The following is a 10894-nucleotide window of genomic DNA, read 5'->3' as shown; positions in this document are numbered from 1 at the left end:
GGCGGGGGAGGGCAAGGGTGGTGGGGGTTGAGGGTATCGTGGGGACAAGGACACATATGTAATTTCTTAATCAATAAAAAATATATTAAGAAAAAAAAAATACACTTTTCCTTCCATTAAAAACATTATTGTAATTCCAAAGAAGAAAAATATGGAATCTCTCTTGTCTGCTTTGGTCCTCCAAGTCAGCTTTCGTGTCTCGCTGTACCTCTCCTACCTTAGTGAGTCTGAGCCAATGAGAAAGCAGACCACCTGCCTGTGAACAAGAAGTGCACAGACTGTGCTGTACATGTGGCTCCTGTGGTCTCTGCATTGCATCTGCATTTTATAAGCAACCTGTGTCTTATAAGGAAAGAATCTATTTCACTTTGTGGAATAAAAAGAATGAGAATCCTATGAAACCAAACATACAAAGATGGGTATAGAAGGCATAGTCCCCACTTGCTGTTTAATAATGATCAGCTCATTGTTTTACCCTGTAGAAAAATCATGGCAAAATAGCTTGGCGAACAATAAGTAATAGTGGGGGCAGTTAGTCTGATTATTTTAGGAGGGTCATCTTTCATCCCTGTGGAGAAAGAACTTTCTGGGAAAGGATATACTTGAGTCATGGGCACCAGACCTTGCAGGAAACACACCACATTGACCAATTCTTTTAGTTGCCTTTTCACTCCATGCAGACGACCCCATTCACCATATGTACACATTGTTTCCTCATTCAGGATACAAAATTGAGAAGGACACCACTTTCTTTCTTAGTTGTATTCTGGATTTAAGGAAATACATGGGTCAAAAGATTGAACATATTTTTTAAAGTGTGGGCAGTTTTGGTAGGAGCTGCTTTCATCTGTCATGTGTTGGTCTTACAAGTTTTGCTCAAGGAGGACACTCCTTTCTCCAAGGTCCAGGGATCTTTCGCTAAACCCTCCTGCCTTCCACCTTACTAAATGAGTACAAAAAATATGCTTAAAAAAAAAAACCTAGGGAATTCTTGGATTGCCCCTTCCAAATATCAGTTCTATCTGTCACACCCTTGATAGGAACTAGATATTAATCAATTTAAGATTGAGTTTTCACATTAGTGAAAGTGCTAATACTCTGTTGATGGCTGAAGACAGCAGCTGCCTAGATACCAAATGATCTGTGACAAAATCACCATGGACTTTTAGAAACTTGATCATATCTTATGCAGAGAGTGTTCCCTCTTGTATTGATATGTAACAGCAGAGGTGCCTAAGAGGAGGTGCCAAAACTCCCTCAAGATAAAGCTGTAAATCTACTCAAAGCCTGACCAAGTGAGACCTGACCATTCTACCTCCAAGTATACAAAAGAGATGACATTGATCTGGAAAGAATGAATGAATGGGGACGCAGAGATGGCTGCTTAGACTAAACAGGTTGCTGAGTGGTTAGTAAGGTAATAAAGTGGGCAGAAAATCGGCAAAGTCAACTTTAAACCACCAGTGCACAAACTTCCCATTCACCCAGTGCCCATCTTCCAGGCTCCTACCATCTTTGGCATTTACTCCTAACTTGAAACCTTTTCAACTCAAAGTCTTTGGATTATCAGGAATTTCTTTAAGAATTTCAAATTGCTTAGAGAATTAAGGAAGGAAAGAAGATAGGGGAGGGCCAGAGGAAGAAGAGAGAAGGGAGGGGAATGGAGGAGTAAGGAAGTAAGAAAGGGCTTGTGGTAAAATATTTTAAGAATTGTTCTGTGCAGAAGGGAATGAACATGCAGGCTTGGGACTGCTATCCTTGGGGGACCTGCTTGCAGGGTTGGCCCATGGCTAGTGTTGGGGGCTAGGATATCAGAAGGGTTCTGACCATTCTGGAGAGCTGAAGAGGTTGGCTTGCTGTGCCTGGACTACTTGTGCTGGGCACCTGCTTTCCTCTTGGGAGTTTGGAATATTGATGTATGTTGGATGGAAGGTGCCTATGTGACTGGCACCCAAAGGAAGCCCTGGCAACTGGGTCTCTGTGTGCCTCCCTGAGAGACCACATTTCACATGTGTTATCACATTCATTGCTGGGGGGATTAAGTGTGTCCTATATTCTCTCCTGGGGGGAGACCATTGGAAACTTGCATCTATCTGGTTTCCCCCAGACTCCGTCCTGTACATTTCTTTCCTCTTTGCTGATCTCACTTAATATTCTTTCACTATAATGAATCTTAGCCGCAAGTATGACTACGTGCTGAGTCCTGTGAGTCCTCCTAGTGAATCTATAACAGGGTGGGCAAACTTTTTGACTCGAGGGCCACAATGGGTTCTTAAACTGGACCGGAGGGCCAGAACATGGATGGAGTGTTTGTGTGAACTAATATAAATTCAAAGTAAACATCATTACATAAAAGGGTACGGTCTTTTTTTTTTTTAGTTTTATTCATTTCAAACCGGCCGGATCCGGCCCGCAGGCCGTAGTTTGCCCACGGCTGATAACCTTCCAGACATGTCTATGCCTTAACCCAATGGGAACACACTGCACACATTATTTTGTATATTGTTCTTAACAATATACAAATAAAATATAGCAAATTTTAAAAGTTTGATTAAACTCAACCCAAATGCCCATCAACTAGTGAATGTACAGAAATTGTAATATAGCCATACAATGGAATTGTATTCAACAATGAAAAGGACATAAACTACTGATAAATGCAACAACATGGATGAATCTCTATATATTGTTCTTAACAAATAAAATGTTTGAAGACAGTTTGCATTAACATTCATGGATCTCAATCTTTTCCTTGCCTGCATAGTATTATGTATAGCTGTGCTACAATTTATACAGCCAGACCTCAATTAATGGACCATTAGTAATTGTTAGTCTTGCTATTATAAATAGTCCTACCAACATGTAAGATGTGCCTGTTTCTCCACATCCTTGTTGATATATACAATTTCTTTATTGAATTTTCAGTAAAATTCACCCTTTCATGTATACAGTTATATGAATTTTAATAAATGTATATAGAAATTTAACCACCACTGCAATCAAGAGTATTCTGTCATCTCAAAAACTTCCCTTGGACCTTTGTAGTTGATTCTCTGTCTCTGCACCTTTGTACAGTTTTAATTTTTTGTCCTTAGTTTTGCCTTTTCCAGAATATCATATAGATGAAATCATACAGTACATAGTATTTTGAGTCTGATTTCTTTAACTTAGCATAGTGCTTTTGAGATTCATCCATGTTGTTGCATTTATCAGTAGTTTATGTCCTTTTCATTGTTGAATACAATTCCATTGTATGGCTATATTACAATTTCTGTACATTCACTAGTTGATAGGCATTTGGGTTGAGTTTAATCAAACTTTTAAAATTTGCTATTCTGTCAAGTGATAAAGGTATCTCATTATTTTTTCATTTACATTTCTTTAATTAAGGGTAATTAGGATATATTTACTATATTGAGAATATACATTTATTTTTTTGAATTGTCTTTGCCCATTTTTCTATTATATGGGTTGATCATTTTCTTAATGATTTTAAATGACTATATACATTAAATGACTATATACTATTTCATGGTTGTTATAAACCTTTCCCCATTATGTCATATTTTACTTTGTTTATGGCATATTTCGTTGCAGAAATATTTTTATGTTGCTTCTGATTTTTGTACCTCATGGGTACAAAAAAGAACAGGTAGAAATGAGAGAATTTATGAATGTAAGGTATAGAACACAGGGGGCTGTAAGTCTAGGCCACCTGGGTGGGTTAGTTCACCCCACCCCCACCATGAACCCCACGCTCGTGATGTGTGGCCAGTACAGATTTTCTCAGTCTTTCTCACTGGTCACAACCAAGGCTTGCTGAGAAATGCAGCTGCTTTGGGAAAGTGTAGAGTCCCCAGGGCATAATTCTTCAGTTTCAGATGTGGAAGAGGATCATTTAGTGGAAGCCATGTGCTTACTGCAGAGACCATCAATACATGAGATTGTTGTGCTTGTTGGCTGGGACACAGGGAATTCCTGTCTGCAGTCTCAGTGATATCACTTAGAGGGAAACAGCCCTTCTCCTATATTTGAATATGGGATTCCACAATGTCCACAAAGACTTATTGTGCTCCATGCAATCTATGGGCAATAGAATTTAGGAGAGGCCAGAGGGGTGTGGGTGAGGGGGTAGACAGTATGGTGGGAGGAAGTGAGGAGGCTAGTGGGGGAAGCGGACCCTTTTGCTTCCTTATTTCCCGCCTACAGAGCCCATGTTGGCATTTGATTTTTGCAGTCATTAACATTTTTGGAGTCAGGCACACCAAGTGCAAAGTCACTTACTGCTAATCTGAGAAGAGCACCACCCACAGCAAGAAGAACGGTGGCGTGGGGAGCATGGGGTGGCAGAATCTGATTGGCAGGAAAAGCTTTTCCTCCACCTCCCAACTCAGGTCTCCACTGCCTGTGTGTCACTACATGGGCTCTTCCCAACCAAAGCTGAACCTCTAAGGTGTAGGGAGCTGATATAGGGTTAAGCCTCGGACTGACCTGTGGGCAAAATCACAAACAATTCCCAGCTTAGAGGGCACAGTCCTCTTAGCATAATTAGGCTTGACCTTAGGAGGCTCCCTAGATCTTATCTGGGGAGCTAATGGGCTGAGGAAGTGCAGGAAGTATAACCATGGTGTAAACAAATGAAACTCACAAGAACAAAAACAAGTGAAACTCACAAAACAATGTAAATAAGTGAAACTCACAAAACAATGTAAATAAGTGAAACTCACAAGAACTGTGTAACTATGGTAACCACTACCTTGTTTACCTCTCACTATAAAATAAAGGCTCAGCTTGCCTTGGGATCTCTCTCTCTCTGTGGCCCAGCACTAAGGCACCCACCCAGGATCAGTCAGGCTTGTTTAAGATAAATGCATCCCCTTTCTTGGGAAAGATAGCTGTGACCTGAGAATAGCTAGCTAATTAACATTATAAAGAATAGAACTAAGAGATCATAAATAAACAAATAACTTCCTCTGAAGTCTGTGGTTCAAAAAAATCAATGGAACAGGACATGAGTTATTTACTCAATTACCTGTCTCTCTACCTCTCTTTTCATTCTCCTCAATACACATCTTTCTTCTGCTCTTATTCTCTGTCTTTCCTGCCTGTCCATCTTGTTTTCCCTCAGTCTTCTTTGCCTTTTGCCCTTTAACCAACTGGTCATCATCAATTGAAGTTCACTTTTAGCAAATGTGTATTTATTGACAGTACTGACTTTCTTGATTTTAAAAAAAAGGCAGGAAAAAAAATCCAACCAAATTTAACTGTTTTATCTTCAAACCTGATTCTCAATTTGTTCATTGGGAAAAAAATGGGGTGGGGAGAGTGTGTGTGAAGTAGACTAAGATCTTTCCATTTCCATTTGGGTGAATTCTTTTGCATTGGGTCAACTGAGAAGGAATGAACCCGAGTTATTTCTACATGTCTCCAATGCAGGGCTTTGAAGCAGTGGAGTGGAGTGAAGAGACAAAGATCAAATCCTTATACTCCCCTTTGCAAGAGTTATGACTTTGAGCAAGTCAACCTCCCCCTGAGAATCACAATCTCAGCATCTGGCATTTACCTGTAAGCTTCTTACTATTAGGGACCAAAGACTATTTTATTTTATTTATTTATTTAATTTGGAGGCTTAGAGATGGTGTATTTTAAAAGGTGCAACATTGTCTGGTGTCATCAGAGACAACAGTCCATATAGCCCCTCCATTCCAGCCATCAAAGTCAGTCCCTTTTCATTTCCGGATAAGATTGCCTCCCACATACAGCACTGGTACTATATACCAGGCACTGTACTAAGCTCCAGTCATATGGAATAGGGTAGGGCAGTGGTGAAAAGCCTAGCCTCTGGGCCAGGATGTTTAATTCTTGATCCCAACATTTACATCATTGTAATGTTGGACAAGTTACTTAACTTTTCTGTAACTCACTTTCCTTGTTTGTAAAGTAACAATAATGATGATGACAACAGTAACTGTAATAATGACTTTATTTAGAAGTAATGTGATTGCAAATGTAATTAAGGATCTTAAGATGAAATCATTCTGGATTTAAGGTGGGCCCTAAATCCACTGAATGACTGATATCCTGCTAAGTGAAAGGGGAGGGAAAAGGCCATATACAAATGGAGGCAGAGTTTGAAGTGTTGTAGCCACAAGTCAAGGAACCCCAGGAGCCAGCAGAAGCTGGAACAGGCAAGAAAGAAATCTTCTCCAGAACCTTTGGCTCTGTTGACACCCTGATTCTGGACTTGTGGCCTCCACATAGTGAGAGAATAAATTTCTGTTGTTTTAAGTCACCAAGTTTGTGGTAATTTGTTGTGACAGTCCTAGGAAACTGATATGGATGATATAACACATTCACCTCATAGGATTGTAGTGAGGTTTAAATCAGTTGCTATACTACAAGTGCTAAGAGCAGAATCTGGTATATAGTGAAAGCTCTAAGTGTAGGCTGTTAAGTATTGTTAGCTCATTGAATCTTACCTAGCAAGAGGTACTACTGTAGGTACTCTTCTGACTCGTGCAAGAGTAGGCCTTCCTTCCCCTGAGCTGCTGGCACATTTTTTCACAGGAAAAAATGGAGGTTTAGAGAGCCTGAATGAAGGTGAGCTGGTCTGGACTTTGCTTTCACTTGAGCCACCTCTCAAAAGTCTGTGGAGTTTGGCTTTCTGCTAATGGATGCTGGGGACTACTGGCTCGGCAATCCCTCATGATGATGCTCTCTCAGCCAATATTCTTTAGTCCTGAGCTACAAAGACCAGAAGGAATAGAGAAGAGACCTCTCATGTGATGGTGTTTACTCCTCTTTGATAAGTCTTCCCAGCCCTGGTCTTGGCACAAGCTTCACTCCAACAGAGCCCTCTTTTGGCTGTGTGGTTGTCCCATGACCTTACCTCATTGGGGTAGCCTCAATACTTCCTCACAAGAGGTGTGCTGTCTTAAAGGCCACACCCTCCCTCTCCAAGGACTTCAAAGGCCCCCATGGTATGCTGAGTGTAGATTATACAAATGACTAGAAATAAGATCACATTAGGTAAGGGAAAGCTCTCACTGGAACCTACAAGGCCCTACAAAGCAAGGCAACCTTTTACCCCGCCCCCTCCCCCTCCACTATATCTTATTCTCCCCTTCATCACTCTCTCAGCCATATTGGCCTCCTGGTCAGGCACTGTCCCATCTCAGGGCCTTTGCACATGCATTTTTGGTTGCCTTAAATACCTTTAGTTGCCTAGAGGTATGCATACATTCTCCTTACACTCAACTAGAGGCCCAGTGCACAACATTTGTGCACTTGGGAGAGGCCCTTTCACAGTCTGGGAGCCCTTGGGGGGATGTCTGGCTGACAGCTTAGGCTAACTCCCCGCAGGAGTGGGCCTAAGCCGTCAGTTGGACATCCTTAGCACTGTCGTGGAGGTGGGCCACTGCACTCACCAGGCGTCAGCCCAGCTTGTGGCTGAGAGGCGCTCTCCCTATGGGAGCGCACTGGCCACCAGTGGGCAGCTCCTGCGTTGAGCGTCTTCCCCTTGGTGGCCAGTGTGCGTCATAGCAACTGGTCATTCTGCTGCTCAGTCAATTTGCATATTACACTTTTATTATATAGAATACTCAATATCACCATTTCAGAGGGGCCTTTTCTAATCACCTTAACCTTCCTCTTCACTCTTCCTTTTCTTTCCTTCTTTAGCAGTTATAATTATGTAACACTAGAGGCCCGATGCACGAACATTCGTGCAAGAATAGGCCTTCCTTCCCCTGGGCTGCTGGCACTGGCTTTCCTCCAGCACCTGGGACCCAGGCTTCCTCCCTCCAGGTGCCCCGCAGGCACCCAGGACCTGGGCCAGCTTCCCCTGGGCCAGCCGCAGTCCCGGGTGCTGGGCCCCAGCTTTGTCAGGAAGGACATCCAGATGACATCTGGTCTAATTAGCACATTACCCTTTTATTATTATTATTATAGATACTTCTTTATCTTGTTCATTGTCTTTTCTTCCAAACTAGAATATACTACCATAAGGATGGGGTCATTTATCTGTTTTGTTCATTGCTGTAGCTCATAGCCAAGGGCAGGTCTAGTGCATAGTATTATACATTCAATAAGTAATCGTTGAACGACTAGTTTAAAGAATGAGTGAAGCACAGCCCCTCCCCAACAACTATAGTACTCCCAAAATGAAATGGGTCAGCCCATTAGAGGAAGCACATGAAGAGAGGCCTATCAGAACAACCGAGCTCTGAAGCATATGGAAGGGAACACAGCCTCCTGTTGAGCTTGAATTTGAAGGAGACAAAGAAAAAGAATTGGTAGAGAAAGAGGGGAATTGAATACCAAGGGAAGGAAACCTCAAGAAATTTCTCAGGAAAAGCCAGAATCCAAAATTCATTTATTCATTCAACTGGGAATGCAGCAATAAATAAGCTAGAAAAAAGAAGTCCCTGCACTCAGAGAACATACATTCTAGTGGTCATAATGGTAATCATTATGATCTTGGGCACAATGCTGAGATGGGAAGAGCTTAAATTTCAGAAGGGCTGAGAGGTCTAGGTAGAACAGTGTGGCTTTCACCTGGCAGTAGGAAGCTACCCTAGATTCTTGAGCAGGAAGTGCTCTGGCAATGTCATTTACAGGAAGGATGAATTTTGAAATGCAAGGTAATTCGAAAGGGTGGGGGATACCAGAAAGGGCTATTGTAGAAGAGGTGGGGTGACTGGAACAGGGAGGTAGATAGCACTTAGAAGAGGGTGGGCCTAAGGCAACTAGAATGAAGCAACTGAGACAGGACCTTAAAGCCTAAGTGTGAGAACAATTTAAATATGCCACCAAGAAGAGCTCTCTGATGGAGAGGAAGGGAGATGGCAGAGATGGTGTGGAGACCTGGACTCTGGGAATTGAGGGAATGGCAAGGCAAGATTAGGACCAGTTCTCTGAGCTTCAGTGTCTGTCCCATCCCTGGGCTGTGTAAACACAGGAAGGACCATAGCACCACACTGTTTATTCGTCAGTGCTTGTCCATGTTTGCTGTTTCGTTCTCTGTACAACAAGCCAAACTTAGTCCAAGTGTGACCTGTTAGAAATTGGAAACTATTTCAATCTAGTGAGTCACATTAGATCTGCTGAGCAAAATTTTGTTTGAACCTGAAACCCACCACATCTGCCTTGTTGAGTAATCAAAGTCCCACGGCCTCTACACCGTTACGTTAATATGTAAATGTGGTTGAAATGCAAAGGGTGTGTCAAGCCAGGAAATGTCATGGAGTTGTGAGACTTTGATGATGTATTCTGAATACTTTTTTACATCTTAAACATTTGGTGGTAGATTTTAAAAATGAGGAGGCTATCCTTGCTTTTTGTTATTTGTTACTTGTCCCTTGACAGACTTACATTACCTACTAAACAAACTGCCAACTTGGGATCCTTTCCTCTCCTCATTCCCTATCTGATTAGAGACCTAACTGCCCATTTTCCTTATGACAGCCACTGACTTAGCCTTGGCTCTCATCACATTACAAACAAAGCCTTTGTTCTTAAATTATTACCCAAATACTTTGCAAGTGCCTCATATATAAAGATCCTTTTATCTATCTTTGATGTCACAGGATAGCTAGCACTAGACCATACAGAAAATAGATGTTTGTTGATTTCTTTTTGATATTTTCTGTTCTGCTTTTGGTTTTAGAGTCTAGTCTGAAGAGATTTTGTTCCAGAAATATAGTTATCATCCTTGGCTTCGCCTGTCTCATGGCTGTGATTGCTTTGATCACTGTGGGGCTGACCCAGAACCAACCATCGCCACACAATGTTAAGGTAACTCAAATCTGTGTGTGTGTGTGTGTGTGTGTGTGTGTGTGTGTGTGTGTTTATGAGGGGGCCTGGGAAGAGTGAAAAAGGAGATCATAGCAAATGAGAACATACAGGAGTTGAAGTTCTGGCAGCCCAGGAGTAAGTTACAATCTTTTGGATTAGGGAAGTAAAATGGAAATGATGCTTATTCTGGAAGAAGGAATGACTCAAAGCAATTAACCATGGGAAGATAACTGTCTTCATGACTGTTCAGCAAATTAAATGAATAATAGAAACAAAGGCTTCATCACCATATTCATATCTGTGTTATACTGTGCTGGTATTCTACTATCTAGTGCTATCTATGTCTACTTCTTATTCATTGTTTCATTGTGGATATGTCACAACACTGTACTCTTTGTTCTTCTTACTCCATTATTATCATTGTCACCAAAATAATTGGAAAGCTCTGTATAAAGCACTTTGGAAGTCAAAGATTGTCGGGAACACTTGGTCTTCATCTTCAAAATATCAAAGAACACAGCAAAATCAGTTTAAAAAACCCCAGAGAAACAAGTATCAGTTAGAGTAATTATAAATGAATTCTTGGATAGAGTTCTTGTGAAAATGTATCTACATCTGAAGAGTTAGTTAATATCATTAAAAATAATTAGGGTCATTAACTCTGCTGTAATTTATTTCTCCTTCCTTTCAAACTCATCAAAGTAAAATTTCAAAGACATGACTATCTCACAATTAACTTGTAATATGGCTAATATTTTATTTAATTCATTAATTAGAAAGCATGTGGCTAACACTTCCAATACTATGTTGAACAGGAGTGGTGAGAAGGGGCATCCCTGTCTTGTTCCTGTTCTTAGGGGAAATGGTGTTAGTTTTTGTCCATTGAGTATGATGCTGGCTGTGGGCCCGTCATATATCTCCAAAATTTATAGGGAACTCACACAACTTAACAAAAGGAAGATACACAATCCAATCAAGGGCAAAGGACAGGACCTAAATAGACACCTTTAGAAAGAGTACATACAGAAGGCCAAGAGACATATGAAAACATGCTCAAAGTCACTAATCATCTGAGAAATGCACAATTTGGTGTAAAAAA

The 10894-nt window shown here is 41.2% G+C and overlaps 1 protein-coding gene across 1 annotated transcript in view; it reads left to right on the top strand.

Moving 5' to 3' along the window:
* ENTPD1 (ectonucleoside triphosphate diphosphohydrolase 1) overlaps window positions 1–10894 on the top strand; it is a 93128-nt gene that overhangs the window by 42252 nt on the left and 39982 nt on the right. The window contains exon 2 of the mRNA XM_015559390.1: window positions 9668–9795. Coding sequence (XP_015414876.1) covers window positions 9668–9795 — 128 coding nt within the window. The remainder of the gene's footprint in view (window positions 1–9667; window positions 9796–10894) is intronic.

The sequence above is a fragment of the Myotis davidii genome, unplaced genomic scaffold (assembly GCF_000327345.1).
Source record: "Myotis davidii unplaced genomic scaffold, ASM32734v1 scaffold332, whole genome shotgun sequence".
In the NCBI taxonomy this organism is placed as follows: Eukaryota; Metazoa; Chordata; class Mammalia; order Chiroptera; family Vespertilionidae; genus Myotis; species Myotis davidii.
The sequence above is the reverse complement of the archived record's forward strand: the minus strand, read 5'-3'. Positions and strand labels throughout refer to the sequence as shown.